At 32.2% G+C, this 24,328-nt stretch overlaps 1 protein-coding gene across 1 annotated transcript in view; it reads left to right on the forward strand.

The window, feature by feature from the left end:
- The window catches only part of LOC113176550 (A disintegrin and metallopeptidase domain 3-like), a 192,901-nt gene that overhangs the window by 65,294 nt on the left and 103,279 nt on the right, over positions 1 to 24,328 (forward strand). The window contains exons 2-5 of the mRNA XM_077792723.1: positions 194 to 383; positions 16,306 to 16,504; positions 18,544 to 18,634; positions 19,366 to 19,585. Of these exons, the coding sequence (XP_077648849.1) occupies positions 194 to 383; positions 16,306 to 16,504; positions 18,544 to 18,634; positions 19,366 to 19,585 (700 nt within the window). The remainder of the gene's footprint in view (positions 1 to 193; positions 384 to 16,305; positions 16,505 to 18,543; positions 18,635 to 19,365; positions 19,586 to 24,328) is intronic.

The raw sequence follows: 24,328 nt of genomic DNA on the forward strand, positions 1-24,328 counted from the left end.
TATTTTTAATTTTTTTCTTGTTAGAATTATAAAAGTTTGTTAAAGCATTAGCAATATAATTAATATTTTTAGAAGTGTACTTATTTTTTCAACAAAGAATAAATGAATGCTCTTGAAATTTTTCTCCAAAAATATGAAATATCTAGAGATATACAGCAATGATTTTTGTCATACCCATATTTTTATATTTTAGCTATGCTGCTGGTATAAAGGATTTCAGCACTTGTAGTGTGGATACTTTTAAATATTTAACCTCAAAACGTGGCCTTTCATGTCTTGAGAAGAATCCTTTTGATATGCCAGTTCGGGTAGAAGCACAAAGGAAAATATGTGGCAATGGAATAATAGAAGGTACTGAAGAATGTGATTGTGGCACTTCAAAGGTTAGTAGAATTTTTTTTCAATTTTTTCTCAGTTTCTTATATTTGTGTATAATAGTAAGAAGAGACCAAGAAAATCCTTTATCTTTTAGTAAGAAAGATTTAAAAAGGGCATTTTTGGAGGGGAAGATGGAAATCTTTATATGTCATAATTTTATTTTTTGAAGAGAACAAATAGGTTTCTTAAATAATGTTTGCCTTCAGACATTATTTACTGTATCAGCTAAAAATTTAATGACCACAAAGACTATCTAAGCTGTTGAACAACATGCTCTTAACAACAGCAGTAAGGGAAGTCTACAAGACCCCCAAAGAAAATAGACTATATCCAATAGAACAGCAAAATGTTATTTCATAATATATACAGAAAAATTGTTCTGTTTTCAAATAAAATCAATTAAAATATTCTCAAATTAAATGTATTATTTGTCTAAAATATAAAAATATAAACCAAAAACCATACCGAAGGATGAAAGATAATAGAGGAACATCAGCCAGCTGGCAAATCAAAGCTGCCTAATGGTTGTAACCCCCTATAAAAAGGAGGTCAGTGGTGAAAACCCTGTGGAGCACAGGTATTCAGTTTGACCACATAGAGACCATAAGGAAATACCTTGTCTCTGCTACAAAATAATACCACTTGGTATGATCTCAGAACCAGGAGCACTCTTCTCTAGGGTATATAAATAATTCAAAAAGCTAAACACCAAAACAACAAATAAGCCAATCAGTAAATGGTTCAAGAACCTGAAGAGACAATTCTCAGAAGAGGATATACAATCAGTCAACAAATACATGAAAAAATATTCATCATCACTAGCATTTGGAGCAATGCAAATCAAAACCACTCTTAGATTTTGTCTCACTCCAGTCAGAATGGCAGCTATTATGCATATAAACAACAAGTGTTGGCTAGAATGTGGGGAAAAATGTACACTCATACACTGATGGTGGGACTGCAAATTGGTGCAGCCATAGTGGAAAGCAGTATGGAGATATCTTGGAAAATTTGAAATGGAACCACCATTTCACCCTGCTAACCCTATCCTTGGTCTATACCCAAAGGACTTAAAAACAGCATACTACAGGGACACAGCCACATCAATGTTCATAGCAGCACAATTCACAATAGCTAGACTGTGGAGCCAAGATGCCCTCCAATAGATAAATGGATAAAAAATGTGGCATATATACACAATGGAATTTTACTCAGCAATAAAAGAGAATAAAATCATGGCATTTGTAGGTAAATGGATGGAGTTAGAAAAGACAATGCTAAGTGAAGTTAGACAATCCCCAAAAACCAAATGCCAAATGTTTTCTTTGATATAAGGAGGCTGATTCATAGTGGGATAGGGAGAGGGAGGGAGCATGGGAGGGATAGGTGAACTCTAGATGGGGGCAGAGGGTTGAGAGGGGAAAGGAGGGGGACATGGGGTTATAAATGATGGTGAAATGTGATGATCATTATTATCCAAAGTGCATGTATAAAGACATGAATGGATGTGAATATACTTTGTATACAACCAGAGATATGAAAAATTATGCTTTATATGTGTAATAAGAATTGTAATGTATTCTGCTGTCATATATAAATAAAAAAAAGAAAAAGAAAAAGTCATTAAAGACATATAGTATTTGAACAACATAATAATGACCTAATTATAATGTTCAGAATATTTTTTTACAGCTGCTCAGTATACATCATTTAAAAATATATTTTGTTTTCTCTCTCTCTCTCTCTCTCTCTCTCTCTCTCTCTCTCTCTCTTGTTTTATTTTTTTCTGTTTTGGGAATTGAACACAGAGATACTTTATCACTAAGCTATACCCAGCCCCTTTCCCTATTTTTTTTTCTTTTTTCTTCTTTTGTGACAGATTCTCACTAAATTGCTTGAAGCCTCATGAAGATGCTGAGGCTGGCCTTAAATATGCAGCCCTCCCCCTCAGCCTCACAAGTCATTGGCATTACAGGCATGTATCACCACATTGGGCTTTCACATTATCTTTAAACATGGAATTTAAAAAATATCCAATTAGTCTTGGAAATTTTCAAAATATTAAAATTACACAGTAAGAGACTGAGTGTACACTGGTATTATTTTATTGAAAAGCTTTTGGCAATAAAAATATATCAAATATTTCAGTATTCAGTTCCAATTACTGCCAGCTGGCCCTCAATCTTTAGCCAAGTCAAGCCTTTGGAGAATATAAGCAGGCCAAAACTTATTGTATGTATTGTATTTCAATGGAAATTTATATATTTAAGTGTTTATATTAGAAAAGGGGAAAAAGGCAGAATACCCAGTAAAATAAATGTTCATTCAAAGTGTTGAAAAAAACAAATTTAACTTGATAAAAGTAGAACGACAACAATAAAGACCAAAAATCATCTTATACAACCATTATGAAGTAGAGACCCTGGGGAGAAAATCTGCTTCCTTTGAACTGAAAAAGTAAAAAAATTCAGAAAAAATTAATGAAGCCAAATAAGAAAAGGCATTAACAACCAATATCATGACTGAAAAAGAGAAAACACACCAAAACTTTCAGCCAGAGAGTATATGATGAGACATGTTATATTAATAAAATCTGAATTGTTTTATAACTATTTAAATAGTTGTATTCATATTTTAAATACTTTAAGTACACCAAATAACTTCTCTGTTAAATTCTAATACTGAAAGAAGTAATAATTCAATTGTTTTCACAAACAATTCTCTATTCATTTTATGAAGCCAGTGTAAACTTGAAACCAAAAGAACCCCCCCAAAACCAAAAAACAATTTGTGAAGAACATTGTAAGAAAAAAAAAACTAAACTATAAGTTAGACTCACTCATGAACCTATATGTGAAAATCCAAAATGCATATTAACAAGATAAATATGAGCTTATTTCAAGAATATAAGCATGATTTAATATTTGATAATAAACCAGTCTTATTTACTACAGTAAAAGAAATAAGTTGGTGCAATGACACACATCTGTAATCCCAGAGGCTTGGGAGGCTAAGGTAGGAGGATTGCAAGTTTACAGTCAGCCTCGGCAATTTATGAAGGCACCAAGCAGGTGCATGAGACCCTTTCTCAAAATAAAAAAAAAAAAAGGGAATGGGATGTGGCTCAGTGGTTAAGCATCTTTGGGTTCAATCTCCAGTAACAACAGAAAAAATAAATAAAGAGAAAACTAATATGATAGATCCAGTTAAAAAATTTAAAACCATTAGATATAATTAAACAACAATTCATAAGCCTTCTAGGGAGTGCTGATCAATAGAACTTTATGTAGAGATGGAAATGTTCATCTATTCTGTTCAGTATCTGATATGAGTTGTCTAATACTATCCACCCATGGTTATTGAGCACTTAAAATGGCCTTGTGTGACTATGCAATTGAATAAGTAATTTCATTTATTTATTATTTTTAGTATTTTTGATGCTTAGAAATTTATTTTAGTAACTAAAGCTATTTTAGACTTACTTAAACATGACCTTCTTTTAATATAATATGTGTGTAAACAAAAAGGAAAGTATAAGCACAATAATTAGATGTAAATTCCTAAAACAATCCTCATCACTAGTCTGATTCTTCTGAATTACTGTTTTAACTTTAGATTTAAAAATAAATTGTAGAGTCACATGGAGTTGTAAGAAATAATACAAAGATTCCTTGCACACTTGATCAGTTTCTCCTATCTTAAATCTTAATATTTTATAATACTAGAGCATATCACCAGGAAATCAATACTGATATAATGCATTCATTTTATTTAGATTCCTCAATTTTTTACTCTGTGGGAAACCACCCTTGGGTTAAATCTCCAGTACAAAAAATAAAATAAAATAAATGCAGGAATATACAATGTTTAAAGAAAATGATAGTTAATGAAGTACTTCATAATATTCCTCTAAGTTTTGGCTTCATAGTGGTATTGTTCAAGTTATATATTTTTTCTTTTTTTCAAGCTATATTTAATGTACAGAAACAACACATTAACAAAATTCTAAATGAAATGTTGATTTCTGTAAATATAATATAAAAATGAGACTACTAAAACTAAAAATGTGAAAAAAGTAGTTTGTAAAGTTTTGTGTTGCAGTTTTATTTGATGGTACTCAATTATGTATGATTCATAACACCTAGTATTCCTTTACAGAATTGTACACATAAAGACTGTTGTGATCCTTCATCATGTAAGTTAAAACCCTCAGCAGTATGTGGCTCTGGAGAATGCTGTACAGTACAGTGCAAGGTAAGTGGCAATTTGTAGTTGATAATAATTCAATGTTTTTTATTTAAGGTATGTGTGTTTTAAGGAGATAGAAAACATGGATACCACATTTGGCCTTTTTCTGTATTATATACAAATACAATTGGACCCAATTGCATACTTTATTCCATTTAGTAATCTTTCCTTTCCTATACTGTCATATGTCTGATGTTTTTACTCTCCCAACTTGACTTCCCATTTCTATATGCCATTATGAATCTTCCTGTGAACCCTCTAATTTTTTTCTATAATCACCATGCCCATAGCAATTATCTTAGTATATGTTTTTTAAAAAAATCAAAGTTACATAGGATTATAAAGTTAGTGTTTTATTGGACAAATTTATTTCACTGTCTTCAGATAAAATAGTCTTTTCTTTTACAATTCATTCAGGTATTATTGCAATAATTCATTGCTGCTTTATTAACACTATTTAAAGAAGTTCCAAGTCATTTCCCATATGTACCCAGCATAGTTTACTGGGTTCTAAGAAAAAAATTCTGAATGAGGTAAATAACAAAATCCATAGATTAGAGAAAGTATATGATTTTAAAATTAAATTATTATATAATTCAAAAGCTAGTTCAGGAAAATGATCTTAAAAAATTGCAATCCTGAACTTATTAAGAGAGCATCAGAAGAAGGGAATGGAATAAAATAAAATTAAAGGTATATGAAATGAAGATTACAAAGTACATTTGCAAATTAAACATAATATCAACATAATGTAGTGAATATTAGAATAGCTGTGGCTTAAATTATTGACATAGAAGAGAAAGAAGACACACCCAAATATAAGGATTAGATCAGAATGAAAAGAGAAAAAATAGGTAATGATGAAAACATGATTTTTACATTTCTTCCTTATTTATCTGTTTTTAATTGCTTTATTATAAATATTAATTCATATAGTATAATTATTCAAATTAATGTGATTAACTGCAACATTTTCATACATGCATATTTCATGCTTTAATCCTAACCAACCTTTCTACTAATCTCTCTTGTTTTTCTCTTTTGCTACTTCCCCCTGATCTTCTATACCTTCTTTAGTAGTCTCTCATCTATTTCAGGTTTATTCACTTTTTTAAAAAAGTGTTGTATATGAGGAAATATGCAAAACTTGTATTTCTGTGTCTCCTTTATTTTGTTTAATATAATGTTGTCCAGCTGTAAACATTTAATTGCAAATAATAATATTTAATTTTTGTCTATAATTGTCATGTTTTCTTATATTCATCTTTTGATGATCTCCTAGCCTGATTCTATACCTTGGCTACTGTGAATCATATTGTAATAAAGATAGGCATGCAGATTTATCTTCTAATGTTGACTTGGATATCATAGTTGAATCATATGGTAATTCTATTTTTATTTTTTGAAAAACCTCCACATGAATTTCCATGGTGGCTGGGTTCCCTATTTTACTCCACAGGTATGTGTGTCTGTTGGATCTGTTGTACTTCCAGCATTGATTTTTTTTTCCTGAGGATTGCTTTGTGTATTTGGGTCTTTCATGCTTCAATATGAATCTTAGTAGGGCTTGGGGTATAATTTCAATTCTTGAAAAAAACAGCTGCTAACCAAAATTGCTTCATTCAGCAAAGCTGTCCTTAAGAATCAAAGAAGAAATAAAAACCTTCTAAGATAAGCAGAAACTAAAGGAATTAATGACTGCTAAGCAAGACTTGCAGAAGATATTTAAAGGCATCCTCCACACAGAAGAAGATAAAAAGAACAAAGAGAGGTTAGAAAATCAGGAAATAAGAAGGAGAGGTCAGTCTCATTAAAAAAGTAGATAGGCAAATGAGAAATATAATTGAATCTAACATCAGAAATAAATCAATATGACCACTCTATCATAACACTGAAAGTAAATGGTATAAATTCTTCATTTAAAAGACATACACTAAAAGATGTATGTTCTCTGTTTGCCTCATAGGCAAAGACATTAATAGGTTAAAAGGTTAAAAAATGGAAAATGATATTCCATGTAAATAGAACTGAATGAAAACAGGTGCATCCATATTCAACAAAGTAGGCTTCAAGCCAAAATTTGTTAGAAGAGACAAAGAAGATCAGTACATATTGATGAAAATCCAACAAGAAGGTACAATGAGAAAAAGTTATTATGCCCTAAGCATTGGTGAACCTAATTAGATAAATAAACATACTAGACATAAAGCCTCAGATTGGTGCTAATAAAATAATTCTGGGTGATTTCAATACCTCTATCACTAATATATCATTCAGGCATAACAGATACTACAGAATCATAATATATTATAGATCAAATGGACTTAACAGTCATCTACAGAATACTTCATCCAACAACAGCTGAATAAACTTTCTTTTCATCTTGCATGAAACTTTGTCAAAAATTGTTCATATTAAGCAAGTTTTAGCAAATATTAGAATGTTGAAATGTGTCCTTGAATCTTATTAGATCATGATATAATGAAATTAGAAATCAACAGCAAGGTCACCACAAAAACTACACAAATGCATGGAATACATTTTTAAGTGATGAATGTGTCATTAAAAAGACTGGAAATGCAACAAAAGTGACAGAAATTGTGAAAAAATGAACTCAAATTGTCCATTTGCAGATGATGTGAACCTATACCTAGAAGAATTCTAGCAGGTAAACAAATTCAGTAAAGTAGTAGGATATAAAATAAGGATACTGCTTTTCTATATACCAATAATGAATCTGAAAAAGAAGTCAGGAAAATTATCCAAGAAAAAAAATTATAAACATAGGAATAAATGTAATGAAAGATATAAAAGGCTTCTACAAGGAAAATTACACAACAATGAAAAGTTAATAAATGAAGATACTAGAAGATGAAAAAAACTTCCATGTTCACATATAGGCAAAGTTAACATTGTTATCATAGCAATTTTACTAAAAGTAATCTACAGATTCAATGAAATTTCTATCAATATACCAATGTCATTCTTCACAAAACTAGAAAAAAATAGCCTAAAATTAATATGGAAGAAAAAGAACAATCAGAATAGCTACATTGATTCCAAGCATGAAGAGCTATGCTGGAGGAATCACAATACCATTTTAAAAATTACACTACAGAGCTATAGTAACAAAAACCACATGAAACTGGCATAAAAGACATGTAGACCAACAGAATAGAAGATTCAGAGACAAGTACATATGGATACAATCATCCTTGACAAATGTGCCAAAAACACATGTTGGAGAAAAGACAACCTTTAAAAAGCACACCTAGCATAACACCTACTATATGTCCTCTCTAACATGCAATAGTTAGAAATGTGTCTTTATATGACATATATCTAGAATAGAGACTGGCATTTAGTAGGCCCTAAAAAATATCAATAGGTGCTAAGGTTTAAATATCTCCTCCAAAGATGATAGGTTGGAAACTTAATCCTTAATGCAGCAGTTTTGCAAAGTGGGACCTTGAAGTGGTTATTAGGTTTAGGCAGCTCTGACCTCATAAATATATTGATTCCATTATAATCAGTGGGTTCCACACCCCAGCAGTGAGTTCCTAATGAAAGAATTGAGTTGAGCCTCCTCCTCTCCATCTTCCCTCTCTTTCATTAACGCATATGCACACACCTGCCTCTTTCCCTTCCACATTCCACCATGAGATGATGCAGCAAGTAGATCCCTTAGTCATAAACTTTCTGGACTCCTTCTAGAAAACAAATATATTTTCCTTATTAATTATCCAGTCAGTTATATACTGTAATAACAATACAAAGTAAACTGAGATAATGAGTGAATGAATGAGTGAATTCCATCAGCAACGACAATTCTACCAAGGGTAATCTCCTGTCCTAACACTGAGTTAAAAGGAAAATGACTTGGAAATTGAGAGGGAGTAGTGATTTAAAAGGAAAGATATTTTAATATATTATTATATATTATTAATAATAATAATAAATAATATATTAATATATTATTTTTAATATATTATTCTTTAGGGGAATAATAACTAAAAATGTGTGTGGTGGTTCATGAAATATAATATATATGTTTGTTGGTTTCATTTTGTTTTTTTACTCAACTACAAAATGTGACCCAGTTTCAATGTATAAGGAAACCATTGACTTCTTCTAAAATTTGGGGAATTGTGGATTTTATTCATAAGTGCTGAAAGTGTATGTGTTTTGTGTGTGTCCTTTGAAAATTTACGTAAAAAATGATCCTGGGAAAACACATTACCCTATGTAAAAAAAAAATGAAAGGAGATCCCTCTCATCTTGCAGAAAAGTGAACTCAAAATGGGTCAGAGACCTAGGAATTTGATGAGAAACTTTGCAAGTCCTAAAAGAAAACATAGGGGAAACTCTCTAACATATAGGTGCAGACATGGATTTCCTGAACAGAATTCCTAAAGTTCAGAAAATAATATCAAGAGTCAATAGAAGGTATTGGTTTCAAATTAAACACTTCTGAAGAGCAAAACAAGCAATTAAAGGCATGAAAGGAAAGCTACTCTTCCAAAAGAGGATTCATGCGTAGAACATATGAACAGATGAACACAAGCCCTCCCCCAAACAAGCAAACAAACCCAAATCACCCAATCAATGAATGGACATAGTAACTAATATAGACATTTTCTAAAGAAGTGCAAATGGCCAAGTGTATGAAAAAAAAATGTTCAACATCATTAGCCATCATGAAAATGTTAATCAAAACAACACTGAGAATTCATCTCACCCTGCTTAGAGTGTAATCCTCAAGAATTCAAGTCAGAATTAATGCTGGTGAGGAAGTAGGGGAAAGGAGTTTTTTTTGTACCCTGCTGGTGGGAATCTAAATTAGTACAGTACTATGGTTGGGATATGTGGTGTCTCTAAAAGCTCATGTGTGAAACACTGTAAGAATGTTTACAGGGGAAATGATCAGGTTATGGAGGCTTTAACCTAATCAGTGCATGATTTTTATGAAAAAAAAAATCAAACTAGAATCCAAACTCACTCATGAACCTATATGTAGAAATCCAAAATACATATTATCAAGGTAAATATGGGCTTATTTCAAGAATATAAGTATGATTTAGTATTTAATAATAAACGTGTTATTTATTACAATAAGCTAGGTGCAGTGGCTTGGGAGGCTCAGGCAGGAGGATTGCAATTTCAGAGCCAGCTTGCAATTTATCAAGGCCCCAAGCAACTTAGCTAGTGTTTTAGTCATCTTTTTTGCTGCTTTAATTAAAATATCTGATAAGAAAAAGTTTACGGCAAAAAAGTTTATTTTGGGGTTCAAGGTTTGTTTCACAGCTCTCAGACCACAGACATGTGGCTGCATCCCCCAGGGGCTCCAGGTGAAGCTGAATATCATGGTGGAAGAATATGGCCAGAACAAAGCAGCTCATGTGACCAGAAAGCAGAGAGAGAGGGAACTACTCTCCAAATACAAAATATATATCCCAAAGGCAACCCCCAGGGACTCTCCCCCCTTCGCCACATCCTACCCAGGCATTAGTTAATGCTATCAGAGGATTGATTTACTAATTGGGTTAAGGTTCCACAATTTAGCTATTGTGGATTGAGCCATTCTGACTGGAGTGAGATGAAATCTTAAAGTAGTTTTGATTTGCATTTCTCTAATTGCTAGAGATGTTGAACATTTTTTCATATATTTGTTGATTGATTGTATGTCTTCTTCTGAGAAGTATCTGTTAAGTTTCCTAGCCCATTTATTGATTGGGTTGTTTGGGGTTTTGTGTGTGTGTGTGTGTGTGTGTGTGTGTGTGTGTGCGTGTGTCTGTGTGTGTGAAGTTTTTTGAGTTCTTATATGTCCTGGAGATTATTGCTTTATCTGATGTGCATGCGGTAAAAACTTGCTCCCCTTCTGTAGGTGTTCTATTCACCTCACTGATTGTTTCTTTTTTTGAGAAGAAGCTTTTCTGTTTAAATCCATCCCACTTATTGATTCTTTATTTTATTTCTTTAGGAGTCTTTTTTATTTTATTTCACTTTAGGACTCTTGTTGAGGAAGTAGGAGCCTAATCTGACATGGTCAAGATGTGGGCCTACTCTTTCTTCTACTAGGTGCAGGGTCTCTGGTCTAATTCCTAGGTCCTTGATTCACTTTGAGTTGAGTTTTGTGCATGGTGACAGATGGGGGTTTAGTTTCATTTTGCTGCATGTATAGTTTTAGTTTTCCTAGCACCATTTGTGGAAGAGGCTATCTTTTCTCCAATATATGCTTTTGGCAACTTTGTCTACTATAACTGTATTTATGTAGGTTTGTCTCTGTGTCTTCTATTCTGTATCATTGGTCTACCAGTCTATTTTGGTGCCAATACCATACCTTTTTGTTACTATTGCTCTATAGTATAGTTTAAGTTCTGGTATTGTGATGCCACCTACTTCACTTTTCTTGCTAAGGATTGCTTTGGCTATTCTGGGTTTGATGATTTTCCAAATGAATTTCATGATTGCTTTTGCTATTTCTGTGAGGAATGTCATTGGAATTTTGATTGGAATTGCATTACATCTGTACAGTGCTTTTGTTAGTATGGTCATATTAACAATATTAATTCTGCCTATCCAAGAACAGGGGAGATTTTTTCTGTCTTCTAAGGTCTTGTTTAATTTCCTTATTTAGCATTCTGTAGTTTTCATTGTAGAGGTCTCTCACCTCTTTTGTTGATTCCCAAGTATTTTATTTTATTTTTGAGGCTATTGTAAATGGAGTAGTTTTTCTAGTTTATTTTTCAGATGATTTTCACTGATGTACAGAAATGCCTTTGATTTATGGGTGTTGATTTTATATCCTGCTACTTTGCTGAATCCATTTGTTAGTTCTAGAAGTTTTGTGATGGAATTATTTGGATCTGCTAGGTACAGAATGATATCATTGGCAATAGTGATAGATTGAGTTCTTCTTTTCCTATCTGTATCCCTTTAATTTCTTTCATCTGTCTTAACTACTCTGGCTAGAGTTTCAAGAACTGTGTTAAATAGGAGTGGTAAAAGAGAGCATCCCTGTCTTGTTCCAGTTTTTAGAGGTGATGCTTTCAATTTTTCTCCATTTAGAATGATATTGGTCGTGGGCTTATCATAAATAGCTTTTACTATGTTAAGATGTGTTCCTGTTATCCCTAGTTTTTCTAGTGTTTTGAACATGAAGTGGTGCTGTATTTTGTCGAATGCTTTTTCTGCATTTATTGAGATAATCATATGATTCTTACCTTTAAGTCTATGCGATGTGATGAATTACATTTATTGATTTCTGTATGTTGAACCAACCTTGCATCCTTGGGATGAACCCCACTTGATCATGGTGCACTATCTTTTTGATATGTTTTTGTATTTGATTTACCAGAATTTTATTGAGAATTTTTGCATCTATGTTCATCAGAGTTATTGGTCTGAAGTTTTCTTTATTTGATGTGTCTTTGTCAGGTTTTGGAATTAGGGTAAGATTGACCTGATAGAATGAGTCTGGAAGTGTTCACTCTTTTTCTATTTCATGAAATAATTTGAGGAGTATTGGTATTATTTCTTCTTTGAAGCTTTTGGAGAACTCAGCTGTGAATTTGTCTGGACCTGAGCTTTGCTTGGTTGATAGGCTTTTGATGTTTTCTTCTTTCATTGATTGAAATTGATCTGTTTAGCTTGTGTATATCATCCTGATTCAGTTTGGGTAAATCATATGACTCTAGAAATTTGTCTATGTCTTTGGTATTTTCTTTTTTATTGGAGTACAAATTTTCCAAAGAGTTTCTAACTATGTTTTGTATTTCTGTAGTGTCTGTTGTGATATTTCTTTTTTTATTATGCATTTTAGTAATTTAAGTTTTCTCTCTCCTTCACTAACATGGCTAAGGGTTTGTCAATTTTATTTATTTTTTCAAAGAACAAATTTTTAATTTTGTCATTTTTTTCAGTTGTTTCTTTTGTTTTAATTTTATTGATTTTAGCCTTGATTTTAATTATTTTCTGTATCCTACTATTTTGGTGTTGATTTGTTCTTTTTCTAGGAATTTTGACTCTTGAACTTGAGAAGAGTTTGTTTGATAAACATAGATGCTCATTTGTTTGGGGCAGATATATTTGTAATTGTTATGTCTTATTGGCATATGGTTCCCTTAAGCAGTATTAAATGGCCTTCTTTATTCCTTTTGATTAACTTTAGCTTGATGTCTCCTTTGTTTGATATGAGGAGGGAAACCCCTGTTTGTTTCCATAGTCCATGTGATTCATCTTCAGTTTGGGGATGTCTTTTCCTATGAGATGAGTGTCTTGTAGTAGCATATTGTTGGGTCTTTTTTTATTAAATCCAATTTGCCAGTCTATGTCTTTTTATTGATGAGTTTAGGCCATTAACACTCAGAGTCATTATTGAGAAATGATTTGTATTCATGGTCATTTTGTTTATTGGTTTTTAACTTGGCTTGATTTCTCCTTTGATTGGTTTTTTCCTTTCACTGATTTTCATTGTTGTTTTTCATTTCTTTCTCATGGAATATTTTGCCAAGGACATTCTGTAGTGCAGGTTTTCTAGTTGTAAATTCTTTTAATTTTTGTTTATCATGGAAGGTTTTTATTTCATCATGAAATCTGAAGCTTAATTTTGTTGGATATAAGGTTCTTGGTTGGAATCCATTTTCTTTCAGAGCTTGGTATATGTTTTTCCCAGATCATCTAGATTTGAGGGTCTGGGTTGAGCAATCTGAAAAGATCCTAATTAGTTTACCCCTATATGTAATCTGATTCCTATCTCTTGTGGCTTTTAAAATTATCTCCATATTCTGTATGATAGGCATTTTCATCATAATGTGACTTTATGTAGATCTGTTGTGATTTTGTACATTTTGTGTCCTGTAAGACTCTTGTATTTGATTTCCATTTCATTCTTTATGTTTGGAAAATTTCTGATATTATTTCATTGAATAGATTGTTCACTCTTTGGTTTGCAATCTATGTCTTCCTCTATCCCAGTAATTCTTAAAATTGATCTTTTCATGTTATCATAATTTTTGGATGTTCTGCTTATGGTTTCTCTTACCATCTTCACTGTGTGGTCAACTTTATTTTCAAGATTATATATTTTGTTTTCATTGTAAAGTTTGCCTTCTACATGATCTAATCTGTTGGTGATGCTTTCTATTGAGTTTTTAATTTGATTTATTATTTCCTTCATTTCAAGAATTTATGTTTATTTTTTCAGAATATCTCTTTATTGAAGTAATCTTTTGCTTCCTGTATTTGTTTATATAGCTCTTTATTAAAATGATATTTTGTTGATTGTATTTTATCTCTTATATTATCCTTGAATTCACAGAACATTTTAATTTTGTACATCCTGAACTCCTTATCTGACTGGCCATGGATTGTAATAGTGTAGTGTCTTGGTTTGTTTTGGGGCACTTTCTTCCCTTGCTGTCTCCAAACCCTGTCCCATGTCCCCAGGCTACCTCGTGGAGCAACTATGGTAGCAGTTGAGTGTTCCAAGATGGAGGTGATTAGAGAGCCCCATGTGGGTAGATGGGGGTCCACATGTGGATGAGAGACATACATGGGAGTGGCTTCTGGGGGTCCTGTGCAGGTTGGAGGCTGGGAGTCCTGCTCGGGCACAGCCTGGGTGATCCTATGTGGGCACTGAAGCTGGATGATCTGTGTGAGCTCAGTGACTGGGATTCCTGCAGGGGTCAGGGGTCCTCTAATAACTTGAAGAGAAACAGTATTCCCATGGCTTGAATACTGTCACAGAGTGATGAGGAATGCAGCTTCCCTCTAGCTTGCCATCTTGGATCCCTGGTTTCTTAAAATTTTAACTCATTTCATTACCTTTATTCATAAAAATTTTCCTTGATTTAAATAAGATCTCATTATGAGTACATGCAGTTCTACTTTTCTATCACTAAACATCTCATAATGTTAGTTGTTTACATTAGATATGACTTGAAACAAATTTAGTTTCTATTTTATCTATCATAGGCAAGTGTTTTATTGATTACCAATTTCTTTGTTATTGCTACATCAAGTAGAATTATTTTTGACTGAATAAAGTACATTTTCCTGTGCCCAAGTATACATTTAAAAAAATATGTTTCGAGACTTGGTAATAAACACATTTCACATTGGTCCCTAGATCCAGTTGTGAAAAGGTACATAGTTCAACTTATGATTTTTTTGACAGATAATGGTAGTTTCATTAATATGTAATCAAGATGGTGGTGGGGCCAATCAGAGGTTATAAATGAATTTGCTCATTCCTGGTCCAGTTACGGAAGGAGACAAAACTTTGACCATGCATTTAGACAAAACATGTACAATAGACATAACGTGTACAAAGTGAGAGTCTTGGTAAGAATAAAATGTTTACCCCCCTTCCCACCCCCACAATTAGAAGGAAAAATGTCATAAACAAAAATAGTATTTAAAAGTTTCCAGCAACAGCAAATTAATCAAGAGAGTCAAGGAAAGAAATCCAACACATATGTTTTTTTTTTTCTCTACTCATTATTCATGGAGGTAGTAGGAAATTTAAGCTTGGTTCAGACAGCATTTGAGAAACTGAGTATTCATAGGTATGAAAAATATGTTAGAATAAAAGTAAAATTTTCATTAATACAAATTTGTAAAAGGAAGCAAGTTGTGAGAAAATAGTGTTGATACTTTCTTATTATTCTTTTATTCATTTTAAATTTTTTTCATTGGTTTTGAGTTGAATGTTAATTCTGTAAGTTTGGGTGACACAAGTAGATACTATGTTTTCTATTGTCATCTATCACTTGGAGAATTTCAGTGATATTTGCTACAAATAATTTTCAATGCTCAAGAAAAAGTACTGAGAAACCTATTTTGGGGAGATGAATATTATATCAGCTGGCCTCTGAGACCTTTGAAAACTAGAAAACTTACTTTGAATAAGATAATGATGAGGAATTGGGGCTTATATTGATGAGAAGACAGTTTCCAGAGTTGATGATTAAATGTTTATTTGCCCAATCAAGCATGCAGAAGGCAGCCCTGAAATAGATCAGCTAAATCATAAGCACTGAATACTAACTGCAGAAATTATTTTCTTAGTTATTTACAGCATGATATATGAAATAAACTTTGTGTATCCTCAAACTATCTTATTTTAAAATCAATATTTTTCAAAATATTTATGATGTATATTACCATTTCATAAATATTTGCTGGTTTCTTAAGATTGATAATACAGAGACTTCAGAAGCTGCCCATAGCCATAATGGCTTACAAGGAATTTTTGTATTAATTTTTTAGCTCCTTCCTATTTTAGCAGCCTGCTTATCTTTGATATTCTAACATCTCTAAGAAACATTATCCACTATTTATGTGCACAAGAAATTCGTTAATATCTATGTGATGCTTTAGTAGATAACCAGAGATTTTCTTTTCTTTTTACTTTGCGGTGGGGGGTGGTGGTTATTGAACCCAGGGGAGGTTTAATCACTGTGCAGCATCCCCAGCCCTTGATAGGGCCTTTCTAAGTTGCTGAGGCTGGCTTTGAACTTGCAGTCTTCCTGCCTTAGCCTTCCAAGCCTCTGGGATTTTCCATTTTTAAAATTGCTTTTGACAATTTAGGGAAAACATTAAATGGGAATTTAGAACCTAAAGAGAAAGAAAATTAAGTATCATTGATACTATTCTTATGATTCTTTCCTCTCCTAGATAAAACCAGCTAATATACTTTGTAGGAAATCATTTGATTCTTTCTGTGATTTCAAAGAATTTTGTGATGGGAAAAATGCATACTGTGTGGACAACACTTTTTCTCGCAACGGACAAGAGTGTGATTCGGGTAGAGGCTATTGCTTTGATGGAATATGTCGGTCTTTTGACAAACAGTGTCAAAATTTAATCGGAAGTGGTAATGAACTTAATTTTTTCTCAGTTCCTTAAATATTATTATTCCAAAATCAATTTTATACTATAAAAAGGTAAAAATAATTTGTTAATGACTTAAAGTCCTGCCTAGTATATATTTGTGTTAGCCTCATCAGACGTTAATTCTTTCAAAAATGTTTTTGCTTGCGATATCTATAAGCAAATGTAGAAAAATGACTAGCAATTTATTCCTAAAATACCTTGATTGTTAGATAATGGAAATTCTTTGATCTGGTGTCTATGCTTAGGGCCAGTTGTCATCCATAGTAACCTAAGTTAGTGTTCCTAATTTGTTAACTTTCCAAGTCCCTTTAAACATGTTTACCTACAATATTGGAATCTCCCAGATTTGTGGATTTTTATCCCAATTTACTCTTTCTTATAATTTACTAGTTTCAGAAATCCTATATTTGGGATTTAAAAAAAGAAGTAGAGGACAGTATTTTAGTTTCCTACCTAGCAGACTTCAAAGATTTTTATAAATCCAAGGAATTAATAGATTAACTGCCTTGGGCAGTAAATAATAAAATGATGATGATGATAATGATAATAATAATAATACAATAAAATTCATATATCAAGAGCAAACTTTTTACATCTCTTTGTGTCTTTGGAATATACTTTTGTATGGCTCTCATTTCAGTTCTAGACCATGGCTTAAATTTCTGATAGTTTCCACCTAACATTAACACAAAGATCTTCTGCAGAAAGGGTCCTTAAGTTTTGTGAAATGGCATCTCAGTCTTAGGATTATTTTCCTCAGCACATACAATTACTATCCCAAAAGCAATTAACCTCAGACTATGGAACATGGAAGGGAGGTTTTAACATGAAGTGTTAATTGAGAGAGAGAGAGAGAGAGAGAGAGAGAGAGAGAGAGAGAGAGAGAGAGAGAGAGAGACTCTCTTCTGAGTCTTCTGAGGACTTTTTAGGGGAACTCAGTCAAAGTCTGTTGTTCTTGTATGTGAACACCATTCTAATGGACTTCCTCACCCATAGGCAGAAACACAAGTGTCTGCTCACCTTCATCACAGACCTGCTCTGGGAATGAAGTATGGTGAAAAAGTATTGTGAGTTATAAACATAAAGGAATTAACAACTGCCATAAAATAAGTACATTTTGTTCAAGGATCTTTGAACTACCAAAGGAAAGGAAAACCAAAACCAAAAACAATACAAAAGAACTAAACAAGCAAACAACAACAACAAAACAACAGTCATTAATGTTGACTTAGGCCTACTGGGTTACAAATGCATCTTTTCCTCCGAATCTCTTCTAAGAGAATTCCCACAGTAGGTTACTGGAGTTCCTATTGTCATTGTCCTTTGACATTTTCTGTCCCTCCACAATGCACCCTGGTAACTTCTGATGCAGCTATGGTCATCAAGGGTCTATCCTAAAATGTTCCAATCTCCAGTTACTCCTAATTTACCATGTCAGAGTGATGAGCACCTATTGTAAATTGAATCTTTCACAATTTAAAAACTAGACATAATTAAATATACCAAAAAGCTGAAGTGGATGAATATTGATGTCCTTTCTAGTTTTAAAATTCAATAACTCTTATATGGTGATTATTAGGATACCAGGGAATAGGGATGGGGGCTGTAGTATGGGTTAAAGAGAGTTAATGATCTTTGAATTGGTTATCAGTATTACACTCTAGATAGTATTCCTCTATTAATACAGTAAAGTGTATCTTTACAATAGGCAGGGAACTAAGACACAAAATAATCATTTTAGGAGAAATAGGACCATCACTGCTTATTTTCCTAAAACTACAGAACCTTTCTAATAATTTTTCTGTTTACTTTCTGTTTAATATAGAACAAAGTCCACCAAACTTAAAATTAGAAGCTCTCTTTTTAACCTAGTTTTCACATCATCAACCTTTTAATGCTGGGAAACTATTCATCTCTTTCAGAATCAAATAATGATTTCCAGAGCAGATACATTATTTCTATTATACAATACAAATTCTGAATTCTAATTTACCCAAGTTGTTAATGTTGTTTTTTTAGATTCTAGAGGTGGTTCATTTGGTTGTTTTGAGGAAATAAATTCCAGAATTGATAGATTTGGAAACTGTGGCCCGGACGTTTGTCGTTTTCCGTATGTATTTACAAAATTACAATTATGCTTGGAATGTAGGTGATAGGTTGCTAAAATTATAGAAACTTTTCTGTACAAAACACAATGGCATATTTTGCCTGGGTTTCTTTATCTGAGCTAAACAATATTATTTACTGCCTATAATAACATGTGTTTAGAATCTATAATATAAAAGTAATCATAAAAAACCTCTATTATTGCAAGGGGATAGATGTTATTAGGCAGTTTACATATATATAATATATTTATGACATAAATTATATAGTTATACATCTCAAATGTGTGTATTAAAAATTACTCATCCCATTTTTTTGTATGAAAAATTGAATGAAATGATCACTTGTTCAAATTTAAGAAGTTAGTATAGGGCAGAAAAGGGCTGTCAGACTGTAACAATCATTTTTCTCTTGCTAAATTGCCTCATAAAACAAAAATAGCCATATTGTAAGTCATTGGTAATTTTTTTAGAATATTATTTAGAAAAAAATGCTGAAGACCTAGGATTACATTAATAAAACATTCTTCTTAACTTAGCTGTATGCTAAGTTAATTAAAAGTAAGCTATACTTTCACATTTGGTAGGGAACCAAGACAGAAAGTCAACAATTTAGAAGAAATAGGGAAGGCCACAGCTACTTATTTTCTAACAACAGAAAACATATGTTATTAACTTATTTTTCGGAGTTACCTGTGTTATTTCAAAAGTGATATTTTTCCCCTTATTTTTCTAGTCATGCGCTATGTGGAAAATTAGTTTGTACATGGCCACATAAGGAGTTAATTTCAAGAGCAAATTTTTCTGTAATTTACTCACATGTACGAGATCAAATATGTGTATCTACATATCCTGCTGGTCGGAAACCAGCTCATGATACGTTGACCACTTACAAAACTGCTGACGACAGAGATGAAACCTTTGTAGAAGATGGCACCATGTGTGGTCCTGACATGGTAATTAGAACTACAAAAATTCAAGTTATTTTAAAATAGTTATTTTTATGGTTACACTCATTTTGATAGTATACTAACCATACATATTTCCCCAATTATTTTTATTGTGGTAGATTACACATAATAAAGACTCCCACTTTAAACATTTTGAAGTAAATAATTTAGTGGTATTAAATATCTGCATAATGTTGAACAAACATTACTACCATGTGTTTCCATGACCCCTTTTCTCTTGTAAAACTTTACTAGTTGAACAGAACAATAGCTCTCCCATTCACTCCTTCCCCCAGGTCCATTCTGAGTTCTTTCTTTATGAGTGTGACTCTACAGGTACCTCACATGGAGGGAATCCTTCAGTATTTTTCTTTCTGATTTGTTGCATTTAGCATAAAGTTCAGTGATCTATACTGAACCACAAGTCAGTATTTCCTTTCATTCTTTTTAAGGCTGAATATTATTCTATTGTAAGTATATGTCACTTTTTCTTTGTCCATTCATCAGCCAATGGATATTTGGAGGCTCACCCAGTTTAGCCATTGTAAATAATGTCACTATGAATGCAAGGATAAAAATATCTCTTTTAAGACAAGACCCCAATTTCAATTAGTTTTAGTATATACCCAGAAATGGGATTACTGAATATAGTAATATATATATATATATATATATATTTTTTTTTTTGAGGAACTACCATAATGTTTTCCATAATGACTATCATTATATGTTCCTGCCAGAATTTCACAAGACTTCCATTTTCCCTGTTATCATCAAGACTTTTTATTTTCTGTTTTTTTCTTCCTTTTATTTTCTTGTTTTGATAGCACACATCTTAATGGATATGAAGTGCTATCTCATTGTAGGTTTTATTTATATTTCTATAATGATTAGTGATATGAAACATCTTTTCATGTACTCATTGGCCATTTGTGTATCTTATTGAGATCAATATCTTATTTGACCTATTATAGTCCATTTGTAATATTTCTGTCATTGGGCCTGTACCACATTATTATCATCACTGTAGTTTTGTAGTAAGTTTTGAAATCATAAAGCATGAGATCTTTACAATTGTTCTTTTTGCAAGACTGTTTTGCTCTTGGGTCCCTTGAGTCTCTATATGAATTTAAGTTCTGATTTTTCTGTTTCTGTAAAGTATATTATTGGAATTTTGATGAGAATTGCATTGGATCTGTAGATTACTTTAAATAGTATACACATTTTAACAATATTTTTTTGAAACCAAGAATGTGAAATGTGGTTCCATATATTTATGTCTTTAGTTTCTTTCACTAATGTTTTGTTGTTTTCATAGTCCCAGTTTTTCACTTCATTGGTTAATTCCTAAGTATTTTTTTTCTTTTTGGTGTTGTCATAGATTGAATTATATGAGTAGCTATCTTTTCAGATTGTCCATTGTTAGTGTATAAAAATGCAACTAACTTTTTTGTTGGTTTTTTATCTTGATACTTTGCTGAATGCATTTATTCTAATAGCATTTTTTGGTGTTTTCCTTAGAGTGTTCTACATATAACATCGTATCATATGTAAACAATGATGGTTTTACTTCTTGCTTTCCAATTTCTATGCCATTTTTTTCATCCCTAATTGTATTAGTTAGAACTTCTAGTATTATGTTGAATAGATGTGATGAAAGCAGGCATCTTTATCTTGTTCCTGATCTTAAGAGACCTTAATTTTTTTATTATCAACTACAATATTTACTGTTGGATTTTCATATACAATTTTTATTCCATATAAGTAATTTTCTTCTCTCTCTAGTTTGTTTATCAGGAAAGAGTGCTAAATTTTCTTGAGTACCTTCTCTTTACCAATTGAGGTCAGCCTGTATTTTGGTCCTTCAAAGATTAAATGTCTCTTGATATTACATAACAAATATTTTAATGCCATCAATTTATGAGTCACATTTTATAAACCCAAACACATTACTGTTTTATAGATTTTTAACTGACCAAAGTACTTGAATTTATACTTAGCAAATGGTAATTGTGACGATCCATTATGGTGCTGGAAATTCTATTGGCTATTATTTTCTTCAGGATTTCATGAAGTGTATTGACCTTTAATTTTTTCTTATAATTTTGTCGCCTGACTTTAATATCGAAGAAATCCTGACCTCATACAATGAATTAAAAATATTGCACACCTTAAAAATTTTAAAAAAGTTTAAGAAAGATTGGTATTAGTAATAAAATGTAACCTGTCAGAGGAAAGGCCAGAGCTGGATGACACAGATAAATTAATTAAGTCTTATCTTTTTTTTTAAATAGCTTACATGTTATTACTGATTCAGTCTCTTTAGTAATTAACTGGGATATTCAGATTTTTTATTACTTCTTGATTCTGTTAGCAAGATTTATGTATCTAGGATTTATCCATTTCTTCTAAATTGTCCAAATGGATAATAGTTCATAGTAGTCACTATTTACACTTATATGATCCCAGTGGTTGTATCTCCTCTTTCATTTATAATTTTATTTGATTCTCCTATTTTTTTCTTTTTTCATAGTAATGATTTTATTTTTTTTGCTTTTAGAAAGTAAAAAAGAATACTTTTTAGTTATACATGACAGTAGGATGTATTTTATCATATCAATACTCATATGGATTATAAATTCACATTCTTGTGGTTGTACTTGATGACAAGTTACTGCGTGTGTATTCATATATGAACATAGGAAAGTTATATCGAATTCATTCTCTCTTTCCCATTCCAATCCTTTCTTCATTCCCTCTATTCTGCCCTGTCCAATCTGGTGAACCTACCTACCCCCTGCCTGTTGTGAATCAGCATCCTCATTTTAGAGAGAACATTTGGTCTTTGGTTATTTGGGATTAGCCTATTTCACTTAGCATGATCGTCTCCATTTCCATCCATTTACCATCAAATGCCATAGTTTCGTTCTTTATGGCTGAGTAATATTCCATTCTGTATATGTATCACATTTTCTTTATCAATTCATCTGTTTAAGGGCAACTAGGTTGGGTCCATAGCTTTGCTATTGTCAATGAGCTGCTAATTGCTAGAGATGTTAAACATTTTTTTCATATATTTGTTGACCATTATTATTTCTTCTTCTGTGAAGTGTGTGTTCAGTTCCTTGGTCCATTTATTGATTGGGTTATTTGGGGTTTTTTGGTTGGTTTTTCTTTTGATGTTAAGTTTTTTGAGTTCTTTCTATATCCTGGAGATTAATGTTCTATCTGAGGTGCAGGTGTCATAGACTTTCTCCCATTCTGTGGGCTCTCTCTTCATGTTCTTGATTGTTTCTTTTGCTGTGAAGAAGCATTTTAGTGTGATACCATCCCATTGATTGATTTTTAATTTTACTTATTGCTCTTTAGGTGTCTTGCTGAGGAATTTTGTTCCCAAGCTGACACAGGGTCTTTAGTCTAATGCCTACGTCCTTGATCCACGTAGAGTTGAGTTTTGTGCAGGGTGAAAGATAGGGGTCTAACCTCATTTTATTACAGGTTTCCCAGGACCATTTGTTGAAGAAGCTATCTTTTCGCCACTGTATGGTTTATGGCACTTTTGTCTAGTATGAGATAACTGTATTTATGTGGGTTTGTCTCTATGTCTTCTCTTTTGTACCACTGGTCTTCATGTCTGTTTTTATGCCCATATCATGCAAATATTATTATTGCTTTGAAGTATATATAATTTAACATCTGGTATTGTGATGCCTCCTCCTTAACTTTTCTTGCTGAGGATTGCTTTGGCTATTTTGGGCCTCTTAATTTTCCAAATGAATTTCATGACTGCTTTTTCTATTTCTATGAAGAACATCGTCAGGACCTTAATAGGAATTTCATTAAATCTGTATAGAGCTTTTGGCAATCTGCTTAGCCAAGAGATTGGGAGATCTTTCGATTCCTTTCTTTAGTGTAGTGTATGTAGTTTTCCTTGTAGAGGTTTATTTGCCTCTTTTGTTAGATTGATATCCAAGTATTTTATCTTTTTAGGCTATTGTAAATAGGGTAGTTTTCTTAATTTCTCTTTCTGGAGATTTCATCACTGATGTATAGGAGCACATTTGATTTATGGGTGCTAATTTTACATCTTGTTACTTTGGTAAATTCATTAAGAGTTCAAGAAGTTTCTGGTGGACTCTCTTGGGTCTTCTAAATAAAGAATCATGCCGTCAGCAAATAGGAATAGTTTGAGTTCTTCTTTTCATATTTGTGTCCCTTTAATTTCTTTCTTTCTTCTAATTGTTCTGGCTAGAGTTTCCAGGACTATGCTGAATAGGAGTGGTGAAAGAGGGAATGCTTTCAATTTTTCTCCATTTAGAATGATGTTGGCTTTGGGTTTAACATATATATTTTTTACAATGTTGAGGTATGTTCCTACTATCCTTAGTTTTTCTTGTATTTTGAACATGAATGGATGGTGTATTTTGTCAAATGCCTTTTCTGCATCTATTGAGATAATCATGTGATTATTTATTGTGATGAATTATAATTATTGATTTCCATATGTTGGACCAACCTTGCATACCTGGGATGAACCCACTTGACCATGGTGCACAATCTTATTAATATATTTTATATGCAATTTGCTAGTATTTTATTAAGAATTTTTGCATCTATGTTCATCAGGAATATAGGTCTAAAATTCTCTTTCCTTGAAAAATTCTCTTTCCTTGATGTGTCTTTGGTTTTGGTATCAGGGTGATAACTAGCTTTATTGAATGACTTTGAAAGGGTTTCCTCCTTTTCTAT

Source organism: Urocitellus parryii, chromosome 14 (assembly GCF_045843805.1).
Source record: "Urocitellus parryii isolate mUroPar1 chromosome 14, mUroPar1.hap1, whole genome shotgun sequence".
In the NCBI taxonomy this organism is placed as follows: domain Eukaryota; kingdom Metazoa; phylum Chordata; class Mammalia; order Rodentia; family Sciuridae; genus Urocitellus; species Urocitellus parryii.